The following is a 23,545-nucleotide window of genomic DNA, read 5'->3' as shown; positions in this document are numbered from 1 at the left end:
TAGCAAAGTTGGCCACTTGTGGCCCGCAATCAAAATGACTTTTCATCGCTGGTAGCTGCAGATTTAACTGGTGCTCTAGCCGACAAAGCTGCCCTGAAAGGCTCTGCAATGGGGTGGATGTGAGAACCCATCTTTCTTGTAGCATCCACAGATATTCAGATGGATATTCACCCATTCATTCAGTCTGTCACAGCGAATGCCTATTACAAGGCAGGCACGGTTTGGGGCCCTAGGGATGGTATAAAATCAAAACCACCTCTGTCTCTGTACTCAGTAATCCCTGGCTATATTAGATTAGATGAAACTTCCAATTCCTTCATTCCTTACCATTGCCCAAATGACACCGGGGCAGTGAACTGTAGAAAGCAGCCAATCTTAAAAGTCTTTGACTAGGAGTGCTCAAGGATGTGAACACTGTTCCGGGTGGTTTCTAACACATTTCCGTTCTCTGACATTAAGAATTGCAGAACCATGGAGCTCAGACAGAATGCAGGAGGACATTCAGCCCACTTCATGGATCAGGAAACAAGAGGTCCAGGAAAAAGAGTGACTTGCTTCAGGACACAAAGTTTGACAAGATAGGTAAAATACCTCTATTTTTCATAAACCTTATTATGCCTTATTCTGGCTTTAAGAAACACACATTTGTATTAAAAAGCTGTTATTCACACATCTAGATACCACCTTCACCCAAACCGTTTTGGTGAATTCTTTCAACTAGCCAACACAGCTATGTGGGAGAGAAAGGGGGAAGATATCAACAGTGATTTCCACGGGTTATCAGGTTATCCTCACAGGGTTCTGCCTTAACAAATGCGCAAACTAGAGACTCAGGACATCTAACTAATTTGCCAAGTGGCTAACTATCTCAGGTGTCTCTCCAAAGCCCTCACCCCCACTCCTCCCTCACTGCTGACATCACTTATTAAAGAGCAGCCTCTTGATTTAGGACAGAACATGGTCACTGTAATCTTCAAAAGCAGAATCATCTGTTCCAGCTAATAATCTTTTCCAAAATGCAAACCAACTATTGGGCTCAGTTTATAAATACAAATTGTAAAGTTTTTCACCAAATGAAAGTAAGATATATTTTGTGCATAAATGCAACAGAAAGACCAGAATAGTCCAGTGCCCCAAAGAGAACCAAAGAAAGGATTATCTGTGCCCTTTCTAATCACTACCAAGGGAACTTGCACATCTCACTTTACTCCCCAGATCCTTTCCCAACAAAATGAGCAACAATTACCTCATTTGAATTTAATTCATCAGTTGCAGCCAGAGGCACTTTCCCATGCAGCACTGTGCCAGTCACCTCTTTTATTTCAAATCCTGAGGACTCAAGGTCCCCCTTAATCCACATTCTAGCAGGGGAAGCCTCTTCTAGAACAGGAGTTCCTTCTTCTGAGATAGGCACAGAATCAGTGTGGGCAGTATCTCCCAGGAGGGGTGCACCAGCAAGGAACATTTCCTCCATAGCAGGCAGTGCAGTAGCTGGGGCTGCAGGCTCCTCCGGGGTGGGCACTCTATCAGCTGGGGCTGTAGGCTCCTCTGGGGTGGGCACTCTGTCAGCTGGGGCTGCAGGCTCCTCCGGGGTGGGCACTCTATCAGCTGGGGCTGTAGGCTCCTCCGGGGTGGGCACTCTATCATCTGGGGCTGCAGGCTCCTCTGGGGTGGGCACTCTATCAGTTGGGGCTGCAGGCTCCTCCAGGGTGGGTACTGCAGCAGCTGGGGCTGCAGGCTCCTCCGGGGTGGGCACTCTATCATCTGGGGCTGCAGGTTCCTCTGGCGTGGGCACTGCAGCAGCTGGAGTGGCAGGCTCCTCTGGGGTGGGCACTGCAGCAGCTGGGGCTGCAGGGTCTTCCAGGGTGGGCACTCTATCAGCTGGGCCTGCAGGCTCCTCCGGGGTGGGCACTGCAGCAGCTGGAGTGGCAGGCCCCTCTGGGGTGGGCACTGCAGCAGCTGGAGTGGCAGGCTCCTCTGGGGTGGGCACTGCAGCAGCTGGGGCTGCAGGCTCCTCCAGGGTGGACACTGCAGCAGCTGAGATGGCAGAATCCCCCAGGGCAGGCACTCTATCAGCTGGAGCAGCAGGCTCCTCCGTGGTGGGCACTCTATCAGCTGGGGCTGTAGGCTCCTCCGGGGTGGGCACTCTATCAGCTGGGGCTGCGGGCGCCTCTGGGGTGGTCACTCTAACAGCAGGGGTGGCAGGCTCCTCCGAGGTGGGCACTCGATCAGCTGGGTTAATAAGCTCCTCTGGAGCAGGCACTGCAGAAGCTGGGGTGACAGATCCCTCTGGAATATCATCTCTCGTGGTAGCCACTGCAACGGCTGGGGGAGCAGCCAGGATGTCCTCCTCTGTGGTGGCCACTGAAACAACTGGGACATGTGCCTCTGTGGTGGCCACTGAATCAACTGGTGTGTCCACCTGTGGGGCAGGCGCTGCAGCAGCTGGGATGTCTGCCTCTGGGAGGAGCGCTGCAGCATCTAGGGCACCATCTTCTGCAGTGGGCACTGAGGCAGCGGTGACAGGCTTCTGTGGGATGGGTGTCCATCCCTCCAAAACTGGTTCAGTACTACTAACCTTGGTAATTTGCTCCTCTAGAAAGAGATTTAGCAGTGAGTCTGAATCTCTCATTTCTGTCTCCCCTCCCTCTGATGATGCCACAGTCAGCTTGGGCTTTGTCTCATTCACAGTTTCCAAGCCATCTCTGCTAGGTCTTGGTCCTTCAACCAGCAGGGGCAGATTCGGACCATCTGACTCTGTGCACTTCCTCTGGAGAGCTTGGAAGATCTGCCCTGTGAAGGCTCTGTGAAAATGTGCTGGGGCTTGGTCCTCTGAAAGCTTGGCTTCATTACCCAGCTCTTGCACCTCACCATCCTCATCCCAAACTTTCTCCTTGGACAATTCATAAGGGTCCACGGTTCCCAAGGAAGCCAGATTGTTACTTTCTTGATTAATAGCTCCTTTTTCACTTTCCAAATGAATCTCATCTGTTCGTAAATATGAATCATGCGATAACACCTCTACTTCAGATACTGAGGTAACATCTGTTAGTTCATAGCTAAAAGCACAACTGAGGGGGACCCTCTCAACACACTCCTCAAAATTCCCCTCAGTGTGACCGCAGTCTACCTGGGACAGATTGCCATTTTCTTTGGCCAGCTCAGCTACAAAGCCTAGTAAGTCTTCTGGATGAGAAGCCCTATGATCAGAGTTGGGCAATCCTCCTGGGTCCAGCTTTCCCAGAGACTCCAGATCTCCTGGGTTTCTGAACTTAAATTCCCCTGCAGTCTTGGGGCTAGAAGGCACTTTGTCATGCTCCTCCTCACTAACAGTGGAAGTGTCTCCCACGGTATCAGAGTGGGCAGTAAGTTCCACAGCATTAGGCACCTGAGAAGAATCCAGGGCATTAAAATATTCACAATCCAATCCAGTATCAGAGTCTTTCACCCTTACATTTAAAAGGCCTATGTGTTCCTCTTCTAAGTCAGTCCCTGGAAAATGACTAATTACAAGTGAATTTTCTGCATCCTGGGATGGGGCCAGCCCTTCAGAAGAGGCTTGCTTCTCCAGTTCAACTAGAGGAGTTACTCCTTCTTCACATAAACACTCTTTTTCAAGTTCAAGAAACATCTGCACTGAATCTGTGTCAGAGAGCTGCTCTGAATCAATAGGACCAACAGTATATTCTAAATCAGAAACAAGACCCTCCAGCCCCTGAGCAGTTCTATTTGTCAGCTCACCTACAGCACTCTCACCTGTGAAAACACAACTGTAATCAAGAGGTGTATCCTTGAGAACAGAAGCCAAATGTTTCTTAGCCGGCTGTAGGTCATCAGAGCAAACCTGACTGAGAGCTAGGTGGTCAAAAGTCCTTATGACAGCAGCTGAACAATCCGCTCCATCCTCTGCCACTGCTACAGTGTTTGCTTGTTCTTTTTCTTCAAAAATATCTGCCAGGCTGTTCTTTTTCTCATCTGCCATTAGAAAAGTCTTTCCTCTCTCTGACAGTTTCTCTTCCTCCCACTCCTCCTCAGCTTCCATCATTATCCATCGCTCATCCTCCTCAAACTTTAGCTCAGACTCTGTTTTCTCTCTCAGGCTGGGAGTTATGAGAAAATGCAATTCTGGATCCAACAGCTCCTCACTCAGGCAAGGGGAAAGAGGTGGCATTTCCACAGTGCAAGCTGTGTCCCCAAGGGGGTGCTGCTTCTCAATGAAGCCTCCCTTAGCTAAACTTTTCATGGCTCTGGGCCAGGTTGCACTTGAGAATCTGTGTTCCTGCATTACATCTGTGTTACCACTTGCTGCTGCAGCTTCTGGTTCTAGAGGCTGGAATTCACGGGGAGAGTGCTCACTGGGCGGCTGCAATCTGAAGTCTTGGCACTCTCCACTTAAGTTTTTCAAATCCTGCACTTCTGGAATATCTATGGATTTGGACACATGTTCCAGAGTCACTGACTCTGACTGAGGTTCCCTGTTGTCCAAATGACCAGAACTTTCTGTCAATGCAGAACTGGATTCCTTCTTCTCTTGCAAGGAAGGATTTGAAGCACCGGCTTCTGAAACCTCACTGAGAGAAGCTTCCATCCTTTCTGCAAATTCTGGGAAATTGGGTGGCATGAAAGACTTCCAAGATCTCCTGTTAACATTATCTTTGCGTTCTGCATTTGGTCGCCTTCTGGGTGGAACAGGTGCTGACTTCTGCACATCACTGGTTAACTTTAGTGCATCAAATATTATTCTCTCATCCAGCTTTTTGCCTTCTGGTGCTCTCGATTCAAAAACATTAGATGCTGCTCCTAAGGTACCATTACTGGATATAGTACTTCCTTCCATCTTTTCCATGGTGCTTTTTGAAGTCTGATTAAGCTTTGACCCCTGGTCAATTTGTTCATTTATTCTCATTGTATCATATATAGATCTCTGTGGAACATAACAATCCTCTATATAGCCATCCTCTTCCTCTCCTTTCCCCAGGCAGGTGGGGTTCTGCCTTAAACAGTCTGGCCTGCTGAGTGGCTTACCCATACTTTTTCAATCAAGATGAAACATCAATCTTTTAAAAGTTTTTCACAGGTTACCCAAAAATGCATTCTGCAGAAGTTAAAAATCCTTTTACCAGTTCACAACCCAGGACCACCAACTGGATCTGCCCTCCAAAAACGCCTGCAAGTCCAACTCTGAAACCATTCTGGGAGCTTCTAAGAGGAACAGTTTTTCCCTCACAGACTAACAGCCTCATAGTTGCAGACAGATAAGCAGTATAATTTAATCAACAAATATAAAATAATTCCTTGTATGGCTTCTCTTGTGTGTGTTTTTAAGAGCACCGCTCTAATTCAGTCAGTAAAAAAAAAAAAAAAAAAAAAAAAAAAATCATTTGATATTGCCCAGTCTTATTCAATACCTAGTTCCACTCACTTCTCACCCAGAGTTAGAAGCTTTATACCGACTGTGTCCCTTAGTAACAATGGCACAGCCTTCCCAGTCTTCAAGTATGGCCCAAGCTCCTAAGAATTCCTTTCATTTTATCCTCAGTTCCAGTCCTGGAGAGTCCAGCTGGTCTGAATTAGCCATTCGTCCTCCCTAGTTCGGGTGTTTGCATTTGAACTGGGCTGGTCGGCGGATATTCCTGCAACTTTAAACACAGGAAGTCCTTCATTCGGGGCCAGCTTGGGGCTTCCTGTCTCCAAAACATCATGGCATTGTTGTGGCTCCCAGAACAGCCCTGCGCTGTGGCCGCAAAACAAGGCGAGTGGAGCCCGGCGCCGGGCCTTTGAAAGGCCGGCAGGCTGCAGCGGCGGCCGAGGGCCGGTCGAAGGGCTCTCTCAGCGCGGCCCGCTCCCCCGCGCCATGCCGCGCGCCCTGAGGGCCAGGGTTGCCTCACCGCAGGCTGGCAGGTGGCTCCGGGCCGCGCCGGCCTCCAGTCCCGCGCTCAGGAAGTTAGTTTGTCCCTCCGGCAGCTGAGTCCCGCGTGCTGTGGGCGCCGCCTCCCCCGCCGCCGCCAGTCCCCGGCCCGCAGCCGCCGCGCCGTGGGCTGCATGTCAAGCAGCCGCCTCTATTCTCCGCCACCGCCGGCCCCGCGGCCCCGCCGTTCTCCCCGCCCGCAGCTGTCACGGTCCCGGCATGCAAAACTTCTGGCTGGGAACAAAAGGCTCCGCTCGGGCCGGGCGGGGGCGAGCCCTCCTCCCCCTCGCCGCGCGGCCCGCTCACCCGCCGCTCGCTGCAAGTGCTGGCCTGGCGAGCGGCTCTCCTCCCCCTTCCCCGCGCCGCCGCGCCGCGCCGCCCCGCCCGGGCAGCCCCCCTGGAAGCCCGGGAGCGCGACGCGGAGAGCCAAGGGGAGGAGGGCGGAGGCGGAGCCGCGGCGGGGGCAGGGAAAAGGAGCGACCCGAGCGGAGGAGGAGGGTGCGGCGGAGAGGATTGGAGGCCGAGGCGGCGGGGGCGGGGTTTCCGCGTGGTTCAGGGCCTGGGAGGCCCGGCGCCAGCCGCTCGGCTCACCAAGCCCACGCCCACCGCGCCCCAGGGCCCGAGGGAGAGCCCCGCCCCCCCGAGAGGGCGAGAGGAGGGGGGCGGCACCCGCGCGAGGCTCGGCGGCGCAGCGCAAATCCCCTGACAAAGGAAAGCCCCGCCCTCCACCCGCTGGCCCGACCCCCCTGCCACCCCCGCCGCGTCCGGACCCGCCGGGCTCCGAGCCCAGCCCAAGGGCGAGCGAACCTAGAAGGGACGCCCCGCCTCCCCCAGCCAGCGGGTTCTGGCAGGGGCCACTCGGGGCCCCATCTGCCCGCGGGGTCGTGCCGGCTGCGGCGGGCGGCACGCATCGCTCTCGGCTCCAGCTCTATCACCAAAGGCTGTCCTAGTCCCTCCAATGTCACCTTTAGCGCGCCCCTGCAGGGCCCAACAACACTCTGGCCTTAAACCCGGTACTTTCTGGGTGTCCGAACGTATTCTCTTAGGCCCAGAGGCCAAGTTATTGGATGAACTCTAGGCACCTTCTCTTTCCTTCTCCTGTACATCAGGTCTTGGTCCATCCTCCCACCAGAATTTATCTGCCCGCAGACATGAGAGGTGGCAAAGACTGAGGAAGGAGGGCAGAGGTGGGGCGGTGGAGATGCCGGCAGCAGAGACCCACGCCCTAACACCTGGGCTCATTTATTGCGGCGCACATCCAAGGAAACCTGAGCCTCCCTGGGGCCAGCTCAAAGGCATGCGTCTGTATTTCAAGTCTCAAAACGGAAAATACGAGAGAAAGGTGGCCCACAATCCTGTCCACAGCTTTTTGGCTTTTACAAAAGCCATCTGATCACCTGGTGACTGTTAAACCAGTTAAGTACAAAGGGCAACCCAGGAAACTGTCCAACAGAGACAGCTGCATTTCTCAAGGAGTACAATACTCTGCTCCCTTTGTGATGGTCATTTTCTTATTTTATGAAGGAAAAACAACAAAGTCTATTAAAATTTCTGAATCTCTGTTGAACCATGTGGTCAATATAGATGGTAAAACTTATGGAAAAGTTATTTCTATCCTTTACACAAACAATGAGTGAAGCCAATAGTTGGCATGTGGAGATCTGGCAGTGAAACCCTGAGCTGAGCCTTAGGCTTAACTCAGGGAGCCAGAGAGGTCCTTGGCAAAAATGAGGTGTGGGCTGAAGCCTGTGATCAGAATTAAGCAACTAAAGGGGCGCCTGCCTGGCTCAATCGGTAGAACAGTCATGCGGCTCTTGATCTCAGGGTCGTGAGTTTAAGCCTTATGTTGGGAGTGAGGCTACTTAAAAAAAAAAAAAAAATTAAGCAACTAAAATAGACCGTTCACTGGCAAAATGTGTTACACTTCATTTCTCATTTTAAAAGAGGCTGCTGATCAATTCTGCCCTCTCAAATCCAAAAGACTATCTCCCTATCTGTAAACTGTAGACTAGATTGTGTCTTGATAGCCTAACTTTTACTTTAGTTTTAAAAGTTTTAAAGCTGCCCTAGAATCCTGAGTCTTCCTGGCCCTATACTACAAGACACTAGAAACCTTGTCCTCTTTCTACAAACAGTAGAAAGAACCAAGAATGGATGGCCTAGAGAAGGTTCCAGGCAATATGATCAGTGTGAAATATCTGAGGGCTGGGATGTGGGAGGAAGGAGGCTTGTTTTGGATGTCTCCTTAAATTGGCACACTAAGATCCAAGGGCAGATTTTGAACCAACAAAAAGCTTTCTCACAGCTATTCAAAGAATAGAGTGTCTGCTAAAGTGAGGACTTTCCTGACCCTGGAGGTATTTGAGCAGAAATTCAAGCAATCACTTGGCAAGGATTTAAGGGAAACAGATTTACAAATCCTCTATCAGTTTGTTCAGGATGAATTTTAAGGTCCTTTCTAATTATGACACACTGTGATTCTAAGGTTTGATCAGCTTACAGATCTGATACTTAACATTTCAGGGAATCTGGGTCTTAATTTTTCTGTTAATTATTCAGTACAACTGGAAAAACCCAGGGAAGGCAAGATCAGTTTCACTAGCAAGTCTCCCTGGCCAAATACACTCACTTAAGTGTTCAGATATCGTAACAGACTGTTTAGTGTGCCAGGGCCCCTCTGGTTGGAAGAATCTGAGGAATTCTGGCTCTCAACTAGGGTGGGTGGTTATTCCATTATAAAGAATGATCTTGATGTGGAATCACAAACTTCATGGCCAGAAATTCCTTTCCTGTTTCCTCACCAAGTCAGGTGCCAACCAATTCAGTCTTTACTAAATCCCCCCCCCCCCCCCCCCCCCCCACCTATCTATCTACCTTATTCTCATTATTCTCATCAAATGCTCCATGTTATAATGTAAATAAGCAGAGCATTTTAACAACTATGAAGTTCAAATTTAAGGTATTTATTGGCTTAAGTTATACCCTCTGACTAAAGTGTTAGAGATTATTATAAATTTCCCCAAAGTTCAAACACACTCTTATAGAAAGGATTACATAAAATTGTCCAATTCTCTCCCCAACTACAAAAAAAAAAAAAAAGACGCCAGAGAGTGCTGAGTGCTTTGCTCCTTTTTTTATCATCAGCATGTGTTTAGGAAGAAATCAAGACAAGGAAGCACAGGGCTCTTTCCTCCATGTCTTATTTTTTTTTTTATCTGTTCATGAGTTTCTCTTTAGTTTTGGTATGTGGAACTCTGCCAATAGCCATCTCAGTGACTGAAATAAATACCTGATATAGCTTTCAGCCTCTTGTTACCCTGATAGCTCCAACAAAAAAAGCATCTGTTCATTTCACTTGCTGTGTGTAAACTTTTTAAAAGACAAGAACAGAGAGCTCCAGAGAACCTCTTTGGATGCTTCCCCTACTCCTGTAACCACAAATATATGTGCTGAAGCCAAATTTCAAATTAGTTTCCAGTTAGTTGATTACAGAGTTCAAAGAATTCTCTACTTATTTTGAAATTCCTAAGAAAGAAATTTGGTATCAGGTTTTCTTTCAGTGAACTTAGAAGAAAGAACAATCCTGGCCCTTCCTGCTGTCTTCCTAATTAAAGACAGCTGGGTGGAGTCTCCTCACACCCTAACACTGCTCTCTTTCCAAGTTTTGAACCTTGCATTTTGCCTTTGCTCTAGTCTTTTTTTTCTTTTTTTGAGAGAGAGAGAGAGAGGGAGAGAGAGGAAAGAGGGCGAGCTGGGGAGAGGGGCAGAGAGGTAGACAGAATCCTAAGCAGACTTCACGCTCAACATGGAGCCCAATGTGGGGCTCAATCCTGGGATCATGACCCGAGCCAAAATCAGGAAGGAGTCAGTCGCTCAACGGACTGAACCACCCTGGTAGCCCACCTTTGCTCCACTCTTAAACTACCAGCCTCCTAGGACAATCTGGAGACCCCAGATCCATACTTCCTCAGATTCTTCAGTGCCTTTTCATATGCCTCTCTCTCTCAGAGGATTAGTTCTGATTAGAGGAGGATACAGAAGGCTGGTTACATCTTGCACATTTTAAATCTACAAAATGCCTTTCATCTTAGGCTCACTAGACTTTATGAGCATTTATTTAGTGGCAAGTGGAAACTCCACAGTATTAGTCTGTACCTGTTGGGTATCAGTAACTACCATTCTAAGGTGTTTTTATAATACAAAGATGGCTACAGAGTGGCTCATTAAGCAATAAAGCATGATGTGAAGCTTGTTTTAAATGGGATACTAAGGATTTTGAGGCTCTGTGAGCTCGCATGTATTGCCAAACCCATGAGAAAACTTTCCACACACTCTGCAGGAACTCTCATGACCCTGGTAAGCTCTTTCCTGCTTGCAGACTTCCCAAAAGACAGTGTATCAATCTCTCTTTTAGCCACTCATCGAGGTAGTAATGACAAAAGCATGGGGCTCTGCAAGTTAGAAAAGACCAGACAGAAGTGTGGAGGAAAGGAAGGCAGGGGGAATCAGGTAAAGCTTTATGGAGAGAATCACATTTACTCACTAGGATGTGAATATGCAGAGATTGTGAAGACAAGATTTCTAAGTGAAAGCCTAGAGGCAGGGACCCCAAAAGAAGCAAACTCACAGTAAGCATGGCTTAAGTACAGGGTGTATGAAAGGGAAAAATGAGAGGTAAGAGTGGTAAGTAGCTCAAGGCCAGTTCAGCAAGGCCCCTGAATGCCAAGCATGGATTTATGCTTTATTCAGAAAACATTTATGACATTGAGATTTACTTATGTAAACTTATCAGAGGATCATGAAAGTTACTGAGTGGTGTGTGGAAAGTTTCCTAAGAATTTCGGACTGGGTGCTCATTAAAATGCCATTTAATAACTTAATATTATCTCATTTTAAAAATACAAATTCTTAATTTTTTATAAATGAAACTTGAGGTGGTAAACTTATTTGTCCAAAGTAGCATAGTATTGATTACCTGGGCACTTAAGATTTGAGCTTGTAGCTGATGATACTGCATTGGTCTATGTGCAGAATAAACTGTAGATACAGGAGATTGAAGGTAGAGCCATCAGGAGGGCTTTATTGTTTAGTCAAGAGGTAACAAAGGTCTGAACTTGTGAAAATGAGGAAGGGAGCTGTGAAAGAAATCACAGAGGCAGAATATTTGAACTTCACAACTGACCATATAGAAGGTAGAGGTTAAGGGGAAAATAAACATAAGATAATGCCGTAGCACTACTCTTAAATTACTGAGGGCATAATAGTCCTATAAAACAAAGCAGAGAGGAAGAAACTATTTGAAGAAGTTAACATTCAATTTAGGGTACATTGAATGTGAAGTACTCAAAGGCAACCTATGTGGAGGTATCCAGAAAGGCCCTTCACACAAAAAATTGAGGTTTGGGGATAGAGATACAGATCTGGAAGCTTTCTCCCACAGATGAGTGAGGGGGTGCACATCTAGGGGTTAACAGTGTAGAAAAAGGGAAGAGGGTAGATGACAGAATTTTAAGAACCACATATTTGGGAAGTACAAGGACAAACTAAAAAAGAAAGCAGAATGGCAGCTAGAGAAGAGAATGGAGAGAGTACAATGTCAGGAAAGAAAAGAAGCTATGATGTTAAATGCCACATAACAGAGGAGGATGATAAGTTAGACTTGGCAACTAGGACATCAGCGATTACTTCTCAGCGAACAGTTTCAGTGCTGTGATGGGGGCTGGATCACATTAGGGGATTAAGGATAAGCAGTGATGAGAAAGTGTTCATCCTCCCTTCTTCTTGAGACTGTTCTTCTGGCTTCCATGGCACTGTGCTATTCTGATGCTGTCTTTTTAGGCAGTACTTCTTTGTCCCTTGGGTTTCTCATCTGCCCTCTTAAGGCAAGTAATTTCATAAGATGTATCCTTGATTCTTCTTTACTTGTTCAGTATTTACAGGCGTCTACTATGTGCTCTAAATTATGCCAGGCACTAAAGGAGAGAGTGATGAGGAAGATGTGGTCAGGAGCCTACATTCCAGTGGGGGGGGGGGGGGGGGGGAGGAGGTGCGGGGGTGGGAGGGGGGTTGGGCGACATTCATTTTAATTCACTTGTAAGAAGCACTCTGAAAGAAAAGTGAGCAGTACTATGACAGCACCCGTCAAGGGGGCCCGATGTGGCCTGCAGGTTTAGGAAAGGCTTTCCTGAAAAAGTGACCACGTAGGCTTTCATTTGGGACCGAGAGCAGCCTTTCCTGTTCCAGGTTTGCATGACTTCACAACTTTCACATATGAACAACTTCACTAAATTGCTTGGTTATTTCTATGAAACAGGTCCTTGGGGGTGAATTGTCAAGAAATCTTGCTATAGGGGTGCTTTCTCCAATATTAGAAAAAGAGGTAGGATAAATAATACAGAGGGAAGAGATTTATGAAAACTGTCTCTTTCATTTTGTTACTAAAGCAATTCTTACCATCAATCAACAAACAACCACATTAGGTTTGCATGTAAAGAATTGGACCCAAATCAGAGCTTTTCTTTTGGGAATGAACTGCAAGATGACAAAGATATTAAATGGGTCACTTAGATAGATTCAATGAATTCAAGCTGGAGGAGGCCTCATAGAAGTTCAATTTCTTTGAATTCTTAGCTTCTTCTTCTTCCCTTAACTCATATATACATATAACTGAATATTAAAAACATGTCTGCGGAAACTATGAAGAATTAAAGCTTTTCTGTAAAACTATCTGGATCTGGTGTATACACTTGGCAGAGAGATTAATTATATCTCTGTTTTTTAAGCTGCTTTCCTCTGAAATTAAGCTGATACCTTTTCTCCTCACACCTCAATGTTTTAATTAAAGATTGATTAATACTAAGAGGCGTAGCTTCCAAAGATGCTGACTTGGTAGTTGCCATTGTATGGCAACAAGGGAAGATAACATGGTCTGTGTTAAAAGCTAATTAGGCCAAGGACCCCGATATCATTAAAGCTGATCTGATGGGCAACTCTGAGCTACTGAGGAAGTCACTGAGCTGGTAATGGCTTCTGGTTAATTCTAGTTAATGATATGAAAATAACACTGATTTGTAGAGCACATAAGCCAAGGTCAAAATGGTCTCAGAAAAACATGCTGGCTGTGGGATTTTGATATGAATGAATAAATTAACAGGTTAATGAATAAGTAAGCAAACATATATGCGTATGTATGTGTACATAAAGTATATTTACAGCTGTGTTAGGAGTCATGACCTATACTGCCTATATACTGCTACTCTAAGGTTAGAAACCAGCTCTACTCTTGTTCCCCACAAATACTGTTTGGGAAAGCTGTTTGTCCATCCACTTGTTTCACTGATGCCATTGAGCTAATTGTACTGTATCCTCATAATTTTCATTTTTCCCAGAAGAGAAAAAGCTAATCTAATCTGGTACTGGGCCTTACACCAAATCTTCTGGAGAATAATTATCCCTAGGAACAAAAGGCATAACTTTTTATTAAAAAGATTTCATAATATTCTAATTTGTCTACCTAGATAAATTTTTTTAATTTTTTTTTTTTTTCAACGTTTATTTATTTTTGGGACTGAGAGAGACAGAGCATGAACGGGGGAGGGGCAGAGAGAGAGGGAGACACAGAATCGGAAACAGGCTCCAGGCTCCGAGCCATCAGCCTAGAGCCTGACGCGGGGCTCGAACCCACGGACCGCGAGATCGTGACCTGGCTGAAGTCGGACGCTTAACCGACTGCGCCACCCAGGCGCCCCGATAAATTTTTTTAAAATAAAAGATTATCATTTATTGATCACTTAATATATGCCTGGTACCTTCATCTACATCACTTCATTGAACTCTCATAAAAACTCTAAAGGTATGATTTACCGCTGCTCACATTTTATAAAGTTAACTATACAGAGAGGTTAAGTAATTTTCCTCAAGGTCACTCAGCTAGTAAATGACAGAGCCAGAACTCAAAGCTGGATATTTCTGACTAAAACTCAGATTCAATTTTCTTCACTACACTAAATTGCATGAAGTATGAAGACTCTCCCTGTGAACTAATTGGGTAAATGACAATGACTATAAAGTGATGGGTAACTGCAAGCCAATATTTCAGAATCTGGCTTTCTTCAAGTGTGCTTGGTAGCAAATTTCTTTGTCTGAAATAAAATCCCACTATTTAACATATGCTAACTAGTAGAGAAGGAAGGGAGCCCAGAGGCAAGAAGGAGAGGTGAAGAATCCAGGCTGGGATTAGAATTTTTTGGGATTCACAAGGATTTGCCTCAAGTCTTGCAAAGTTGACAGCATTTTGAATCCCAGAGCTCACATGGCTTATGAGAAATAAAGAGCACTCATCCAATCAGTCAGAATTCACTAATCTCCAACTATGTGCACATCAACATGTTAACTACTTCGAGAGACACAAAAATGAATTTATTCAAAGATGGGACAAATGCCTATAATGAGAAAACACCAAAGTTAGGCAGTATAGGATAAAGGCCAAATGAGTTGCACATATTAAGTGGTTTAGGAGAATAGAAGTAGTGAACTTGGGAAGGAGGCTTTGTGGAGACATGGGACTAGAACCAAGCCTTCAGGTATGGGTAGAAATATGCATAATGTATAAAGAGTGTTTGAGATAAGTGGATGGGTGGTCTATATAGGAATTAAGACTGGAAAAAACAGTGGGGATCAAATATGTGGTTTCCAAGGTTGGAAAAGGAAAAGACTAGAGGGATACAGACCAGTTCTGAAGGATGCCATCATTTAATCCATCAGATCAGATGGCTCCTACATTGAACTGGGTGAAGGGTAAGTACATACAGAAAGAAGGGTAAATACAGACAGAAGCTAAGGGAAAAGCAACTTGGAAGCCCAAGTTCTAGAAGGCTACAGCATAATTTATGTCTGTTTTTTCCGTGGGAACCATGTACGTACACGCTAGCAGTCCAATCAGAGGAGCTCTCTGCATTCCTAACAGAGGATCCTTTGTTCCAAACAGCAAGGCTCAAAAGAGACAGAGTCTGATAAAATCACACTGAGATCAGGACACCCAGCTGGTGCAGGGGCTGATGCCATTCCATAACACACCCTACAGGAAGCAGCTTGAGATACACAGCTGATTGATTTCCACAGCAGGAGCCTTGCGGCAGGGTGGGGCTGGGACTGGTCAAGCATTAAGAGAATTCTTTAGCCACTGACTCAAATTAGTTCACCAGGATCCTGACTTTATCCAACAGATCTGTATAGTCATTCCCAGAACTAACACTATTTCTTAACTAACTTTTGGAAAAAAAAAAAAAAAAAAAAAAAAAGGGAGAAAAACCATGAAGCTTTGCCAGGCAGTGGAGTTGTCAGTTAACTCTTACCTGTCATGGCATCTGAAGAGGAGGAAAAAAATCAAACCTCTAACTTTTTAGAAAGGGGCTGAATAATTCTGTGTTGTAAGGGGCTATCCTCTGCATTATAGAATGTTTAGCACCCATTAGATGCTAGCAGAAGCCTCTCCCATTGTGACAGTCAAAACTGTCTCTGGACATGGCCAAATGTCCCCTAAGGGGCAAAACTGCCCCCATTTGAGAACTACTGGTCAAGCATGACCTTTGGTGCCAAACAAACCTTTCCAATCCCAGCTCTAACATGCTGTGTGGCTTGAACAAGACACTATAACAAACTCACAGTCTCAGTGTTCTTAACTGCAACTGGGATTGTAAATGTCTGATTGATAGAGGGTTGAGGTTAGAGCTCACTTCAACTTAGGTGTCTTTTAGGTGTACTCAGCACCACACGTCACTGCCACTGCAATCCCTGGTGCCTGTTTCCCATAACACATTGTCCCACCACAAGGGCTGGCACAGAGCAAGTGCTCAGTAAGGATGATGGACTGAAAGGAATATGGAGTCCCTTCCTCCTACCTCCCACCAAGGGATCCATGGACCATTACCACGTAGCACTCATTCTTATCCCTGAGTGGCCAAAATTCTGAAAGGTCCACATGTCAAATCACAGTGCTAGTAGCCGGAAAACAGCTTGTGAAGGCCTAAGGAATAAGTGTATCCTATTAATCTCCCACCGCCAATACCAGAGGCTGGTATTCGAAAAGCACTTGGTAGCGGTAGTGGCAAAGTATTAAGGAAGGTGGGGAGGGAGCACATTCTTCCCATAGCTAGGTTTTCCCAACAGGACAGCTGAGACTTGGGAAGAATCTGTTTGGCAGGAGACAGCTCTTTGGTGCAGTGACCTGACAGGACTCCCTGTGAGACTTATTTCATCCCTGGTGAACCAACCAATCCTAACAATAAAGTGTCCTTCAGAGCAACTCATCACACTTCCTAGAGGCTCCCTGCTTATGCTATGTCTCGTGTGCCAGCCAGCTAGCTTCAAAGTGCCCAGGATTTTTCTGACGCTAAGGCTGAGAACCAGGCCAAGGCCAAGACCGTTTACCATTCATTTCTAGACACAACGAGAAATAGTCCTGTTCTGCAAGTCTGTGCTTATCTCAACCTGTGTTCACTAATCAAATACTTAACAATGAATACAAGTCCTGTGTGGGGTAAATTCTAGTTTTCCTGGAAACATATTTTTCCTCCTTTGTGTACAAAATCATATGGTGAACTTTAGTTGCAAATGCTACATGCTGACATGATATGTGAAGAATTTCAGTAAACTCAAATCAAACTGCTCGGTCCTTTCTTACATTGCTTTAAAGTCTTCCCTTGCTATCAAAATTTCCACACAAATTTTTGTGAAATCCATCAATGGATTCTTTCTTGATGATCTTTCATTTGATTTTACTGCCTTTGCTGAGGTGTGAGTCTCCTTTAAGATGATGTAATGACTGCAATCCTGGGATTTTGCTTTGTGGTGCTGATACTTAAAATACTAATGGGGCTGCTTTAAAATGGGGCTGGGAAAAGTTCAATATGAAGCAAAGCTAAAGTCCTTAAACACGCCTTTACCTTCTCCCCACCCATTTGCTAAGTGGGGGTGGAGAGGATTATTAGGGAGCACTGGAATTCTTGGGGTTTGGTAGGTCTGGGAGGTGATCTCCCAAGGGTTATTAACATCAGCAGCCAAACTGTGAGCTCCTGAGCTGAGAACAACTGACAGACTGCAGTCTCCCCCTAAAGGCACTGAACGAGGAAGCTTCCTCAAGTATTTCCACACAGGAAGTTCCTCTTCTCTTTAGAAATGCATCATCAACCAAACACCTGCATCAACAACTCCACGAAAAATAAACTGCTGATGCCAGGGAAAGTGCCTAGGAAATTTTAAACCAGACACAGATTAGTCCCAGCAAAAATCAGGAATCCGGGGCCCAGCTTAAAGGAAGGCTGACTTAGAGGCAATTGCTGCTACAACACAGTCTTAATCAGATTATTAGAAGGCTGTCTGCAACATAAATATTTAACTTAATCAGTCAGCACTGCTTCCAGCTGAATTCCAAGTTTCCCAAGTGTAGGTGGTAATTTTCTTCTAAGGCAGCGGTGCTCAACAGAGGGAGATTTTTGCCTTCCAGGGGACATTTGGCAATGTCTGGATAGACATTTTTGGTTGTCTATGGGAAGGGTTGCTGCTGGCATCTAGCGGGTAGAGATCGGGGATGCTGCTAAACATCCTGCAGTGCGCAGGACAGCCCCCCCACCACAACGAATTATCCAATCCCATATGTCAAGAGTGCAGAGGCTGAGAAACCCTGTTCTGGGGCATTCTCTTTACTTCCTTGGACCCTAGTAGTTCCTCTTGGAGTAGCCCTGTTTAAGGAAGAAAGACAAAACCAAGACAGGCCAAGGGTCAGCACAAGGCAGGAGTGGGGGTGCCTACTCAGCTTACCTTGCTGCTGCAAAGCTGGAGATACTGAAACCTCTAGGTGACAGACAGGTCACACACCAAGTGTGATTTCCTTTCTCTCCAAGGGCAGGTAGATAATGCTGACCTCATTTGCTTCATTCTCTAGTGAATCTAACTGGCAAAACTGTAGATGGGCTGATACTGTCTTTGTAATCGTTTGAAAGGAAGAAGTGTCTTTGTGCAAACTGGCAGCCCTTCAGCTCCATGTCAGGCCATGCCTGTCTTAGAGTTCTCATGTGTGCTCAGAGCGAAGCTTAAACTCACTTTCTATGAGGAAAAAAAAATCAAATGAAGTTTACAAGGCTTTCTTGTTCTGGTGTTCTGGTGGGATGCTGAGGTCTCCAGACAAAGGCTGTAAGTATGTGTAACTCCTGACCCTGGGCTCTGCTCAACCTGAAATAGAACTGAAAACCGTCCTGAGGAAGCCTGCTGCCTTATCTATTTCCCGCCAGCCCAGCCGTGAAGACAAGGAAGGAGAAGACCAACAGGCTTGGGTGCTTCCAACACACCATTAAGTGAAGTGAACTTTTGTGAGAAACCTATGGACCCTAAAAAGGTTTCCTTTTTTCCCACTTGTTCTTTCTTACCACTGAGTGAGTGGTAGAGGGCCGAGTATGAAGCCTGACCTGAGTACACAGTAAATATAAATACATATGAAACTCGGAGTGCATGAAGGGCATCCAGATACTGCTCTTAATGCCCAAGCCACCACCTACTTCCTGACGGAGATGCCACTGTGGTTCTCGGCGGGTGTGTGTACAACGACGGGGTTGGCTTGAACTCATAATGATCTCAATTCTTGACTATAAAACTAGCACAGGGAATTTCAAAATGAGGAAAGCCTCTTGTTATCATCAGAGTTACCAGATCTTTGGCTTAAATTTTAGTGAAAAAAGGTCCCTCCTTTCTTGTTAGTGTCCTGTTATGCACATACAATTCCTTTTCCTCAAGAATCACTGACTCTCTTGTTCAGGAAAACAGAATTTTCTGAAGAGATTAGCCAAAGTCTTTTCCTCCCAGTTTTCTGAAAACATACTCAATATTCTCATTTGAGATTTCTGGAATGGCAGAACCCAATAAAGCCAAATGCAGGAAGGTTTGAGGTCTTTGCTTGTTTAAAGTGGAAGAGAACTCTCTTCCCATTGGACAGATCCACCCGGGTGGACCATATTCTCTCATTTATTCAGAAGCAATTGAGTTAAAAGCCTTTTCTAGGAATAATGACTTTCAGTTTTTCACGTTAAGGAGGAAATAACTTTTCCCACAAGCTGCCTCTCCACGCATTTCTCAGTATTACTGCACAGTCCCAAGTAAGCTGGGGCTGTCCCCAGACCTGACTCATCGGTCTATGCCACCCATCCACAGTGGAATTAGTCCCAGCAGATGCTACACTTGTGTCTCAGAGACTCATATCCTCTTCTCTTCGGCAGACTCTGTACTGAGAGTGTGATTCCATTAAAAATTTAAAAATTTAAAAATTAAAAAAAAGCTGAAAACTTAAAGCTAATGCTGTTTTTTATGTTCATCTTCATCTCTGGTTTTTCCTTATTAAAAACACTTTGAATCTGAAAGCAGAGTCACACTTTATAAATCAGGCCTGCTGCCGGTATGAGGGAAGATTAATTCATTGCTGGGTATACAGCACATTAACCCAGAACTCAACACTCAAACCACGAAAATGACTCAGTCCTCAGAATGGGTCCAAAAAGACCTTCCCTTTACTCAGCCTCAGGGGACCGTGGAGCTGACACACAGAGCTTTTCCCTCCCATTGTTTTCACTTCCCATGAGCTCAGTGTGAGCTGAGCCAGGAGCGTGTTCCTCCCCTCCTGACCAAACGCCTTTGCTGGGAGGAGGCAAAAACTCTTCCCAAAGCCTTTGACTTTATAAGGTGGACATGTGGAGCCAGGCTTCTGATTTGTGCCCCCAACTTGAGGAGGATACACACAGGGGCACAACTTTGCCACCCTCTTTCTCTCTCTTCTTCCAGTCTTGCATTTCAACACTGGTCCCCTGCAGAGACACACACTCTGCCCATGACCAGCCTTCGCATCCAGAGTATTGGTGGTGGGAGGGTTATTCTTAGAAATCAGTGAAACAGGATGCAATAATAAACAGCTAAGCAGATACTGAACTCTGAGCATTTCTAAGCTACATACTAGGATACAAATAAAATATGGTAGCATCCAGTAATTTCTTAAAATCTGCCAGCTACATCAAAATTCAGAAAGTTTCTAGCAACTAAGGATTAACTGAAAAGGACAGTGAAAAGTTGTCCTCAAATCCAAACGCTATATACGCCTGCCTGTGGACTCTTTTTTATATCCTAGCTTGTATTTTAATGCAATTTTAACAGGCTTGTTTACTTCATTTTCTAGCTCACTGATGATTAGAAGCAAGGGATAGACAGCAAAAGGCAAACCCAATGACAACAGTGAAGTAGCTGCAGTGAGAAGACAGCCCTGCTATCAGGGTAAGCAGGGGGAAATGGAAGCTACACACATATGCACAAGAGGCACTAAACAAGAACTTCAATACCCAACACAAACTGCACAATAATTTAGGAACATTTAATACAAAGCAGCCCCCAATGTCTCTAATACCCTTGAGGATATCACCGTCACAAAGAACAATATCATCTTTTTAATAATGTTAACCTGCACTCATAAAGAAAAACTTCTACACAACGTAGTGTTTAGAAGATTAGGCAAATAAAATTTAAAATAATTCCCATGTAAACCAGAATCTAGTTTGATACAACTATTTGAATCAAAGGGATGAGCTTCAGATTTCTAAGAAATTCATTTAGTTGGTCAGATAGTTAATTCTAAGTAAACCGGAGCCTGTAGAAGACAGTCTCTGCTTTCAGGGCGCTTACAACAGCAAAGGCAAGAAAAACACATGTGATGAAGAAAGGCCACCTGCCCCTGGAATGGAGGTGTGGGAGTTTCTAAGAGGAAAATGTATGTGCTCATGGGTTTGAATTTTCCCTTCCTATCCTCTCCTCATTTGTGTCCTCAAGAATCCCCCAAACAATGACTTGTTGCTCCAAACTACACTGTCTCCAAACACTGTAAGGAGATCTTCAGCCAATGTCCCACTTCAGAGTTGAACGTCCCTTAAGCTGGGGACCCTTCTAAAACAGCCACCCTTCTGCGCTCGAATCTTGTAACTTTTCTCAGGACTGCGGGGCTCTGACCGGTGTCAATCCCACCTCTCCAAACGTATTTGTACTTGAAAAAATCCTGACAGGCAGGGGCTTTGGAGAACAAATGAACTCTGACTGCAGGAGTATGACTGTGTAGGTGGGAACAATTAACACCAGTGATGGAAATAAAGTGCTGGAAGTAGCCTTTTCATATCCACTCTGTGCACCAAGAAGGAAAAGCAGCAGAGGGGTCTCCAGCAGTGGAGTAAGGCACTTTTTGGCATTTACAACAGGGGAAACTCAGGATGAAAGGCTCCCATCCTGAGAGCCATGACCCTACACACAGTCCTGAGAGCTCCAAGTCCCTGACCTAGCAAAATCAATTCCTCCCATCTTCCTCTTCCCTGTTGCTTTAATTTCGACTCACAAAATCTCAGAACTGGAAATTCTGACTCAGGCAAAGAGTGAAAACATGTTTGCAGTCAGGGCAGTGCTTTTCAAACTCTCCTATAGGCAAAGAACTTATATTCCTGGGGGCCTGGGGTGTCGTATTACCCGCCTGCTCTAAGTGGGAAGTTTCTTTGAAGTGTTATGTTTTATCTTAATAACTCATGAGAATTTTGTACTTTACTTCATAATGCATCAATAACTTTCTCCTGAAATTGGAGGAAAAAAAATCAACACTTTATGAAGATGGCCCCATGTTTATCTTATGACTTCGCACACCTCAAGTGGAAAACATGGACCTAGGGAAACATTTGCTGCTGTTACAAATCACAAGAGGAGATCCTCGAGTAAGCAGTAACATTTGGACATTTCTTTCTATACCCTCAGTTGGTTATAAACACTGAAATAAATTACAACAGAAAAACGTTCAAACCAATTGCCCAGAATCCAAAAGACTGTTAAGTCTCCAGACAGTGTGCTTTGATGGTGATGGAAGCGAGAATAGCGACCCCAGGAACAGAAGTTAAGATGAATATCCAATGGGTTTCCGAGTTACAGAAAAAGAAATACACATTACTGAAGGCAAAAGATCAAAAAACAAGGGCATGGCTTACCTTAAAATCTGCTAACTGCTGGTTGATGAGGTCCACTTCAGTCCCCACGACCCACTGGAGGGCCTCCCCTTCCTCTGCTGCCGTGGTCATGTCATTGAGGGCTTTCAGCTTCCTGTAAAAGTCCTCCACGCGGCCCAGGGTCAGCTCCAGCTGCTCCTGGCGAGCTCTGCTCCTCTCTGTCAGTTTGCCACATTGCTTGTTCAGGGCTTCGAGCTCCCTCTTGAGACCTAACAAGTCCAGAGTCCCCTCTTCCTCCAGCATTTGTCGACACTCTGCTTCAGAGGCCTCTATGTCTAACCTGAGGGCTTGGATTTTGTTGAGGAATAGCCGTACATCCTCAATCTGGGACTGGAGGCTATCAGTGTCTCTGCCAATGGCACCCATGCCATCTAGCTCATCATCCAGGTCTGCCAGCTGAGAAAACATCTCTCGGACTCGGCAGTGAAATTGACCAATCCCCTCCAGCTTGTTTTCCATTGTCATGCAACCGCTGTTCACTCTTTGCTTTACTTCCAAGAACTCTTGCTGGGTGACCTCGGCTTGACGAAGAAGTTGGGAAGCATCAGATCCATCTGGGGCATCTTCTACCAGGCCCTGGGTGAAGTTCCTCAGATAGTCTACCTGGGGCTCCAGGGTCTGCAGCACTTCCTGTTGAGCTCTTAGCTTCTCCAGGTTCTTGTTGCTACAGGCTTGAGAGCCTAGAGCATCAAAGATCTCAAGTTGGTGTTTGGCCCCTTCGACCTTCTTTTCAATATTCTTAAAGCTTTCCTGGAACTCCTTGAGCCTCTGAGTCATTTCTTCAAGAGACCCTGTTTTGGCCTGTAGTTCCTCTGTAATGGAATCCATGTTCTGGTTGATCCCAGCCTTCTCATCCCGGATGTCATCTTCATCTGTTTCTGAAGAATTGATCAGAATGTCAGCAGCACTGTTCAGTATTTCTAGCAGGGAGCGGCGCTTTTCCACCTCACTCAGCATAGCCTTTGATCTCAGAAGATTGGACTCTAGCTGCACTGGGTCCAGAGTGACCTGCAAGTCAGACATCTTGGCCTTACAATCTTCTATCCACGGCACAAGGTCCTCCACATGCCACTGATATTTCTGAGCTTTCTGCATGCAGTCCTTGAGCCTGGATTGTCTGTCTGCAGTTTTTTTACTAAGCTCTTCCCAGTGGCTTTTGAGCTCAACCAACTGGTTTTGTAAAGTCTTTTTCTCTTCTCCAGGAGGTACAGAAAGAAGCAGAGATTCTCCCTCGGCCACAATCACCTCATAGGAGCCACTGTGTTGGTTAAGGCTCTTCTGAAACTCTTCATTCTCCTGTAGCTGAGACTGTAGCCGCTCCAATTTTGCAGAAATTGGGCAATTTTTTGCTTGCTGGCTTTGTTTGTCATCCAACCAGGTTCTCAGCTCATCAAACATTTGCTGGAACTGCTGGGTGCTGGCAAGAGCTGCCTGGAGTCTGTTCATGCGGTCAGCTGAAATGAGAAAATCAAGTTTAAACCAATCAGATCAGGACATGGCATTTAAGATGTTTGCTGAGAGTATACGGTCTATTCTTAGGGGAAGGAAACATGTTAACTGAGGGTCTGCCACAAAA

At 45.7% G+C, this 23,545-nt stretch overlaps 1 protein-coding gene across 40 annotated transcripts in view; it reads right to left on the bottom strand.

Annotated features, from left to right (window-relative positions):
- Positions 1–23,545, bottom strand: part of MACF1 (microtubule actin crosslinking factor 1) — a 336,214-nt gene that overhangs the window by 57,634 nt on the left and 255,035 nt on the right. For 39 of the 40 annotated variants that reach the window (XM_045482240.1, XM_045482265.1, XM_045482241.1 and 36 more), the window contains one exon: positions 21,952–23,423. In XM_045482240.1, the coding sequence (XP_045338196.1) occupies positions 21,952–23,423 (1,472 nt within the window). Of the gene's footprint in view, positions 1–1,246; positions 6,278–21,951; positions 23,424–23,545 lie in introns of those variants that run through there. The other variant, XM_045482262.1, reaches the window with a different exon arrangement.

This window comes from Leopardus geoffroyi, chromosome C1, assembly GCF_018350155.1.
Source record: "Leopardus geoffroyi isolate Oge1 chromosome C1, O.geoffroyi_Oge1_pat1.0, whole genome shotgun sequence".
NCBI lineage: Eukaryota > Metazoa > Chordata > Mammalia > Carnivora > Felidae > Leopardus > Leopardus geoffroyi.
This window is presented reverse-complemented; position numbering and strand designations above follow the sequence as displayed.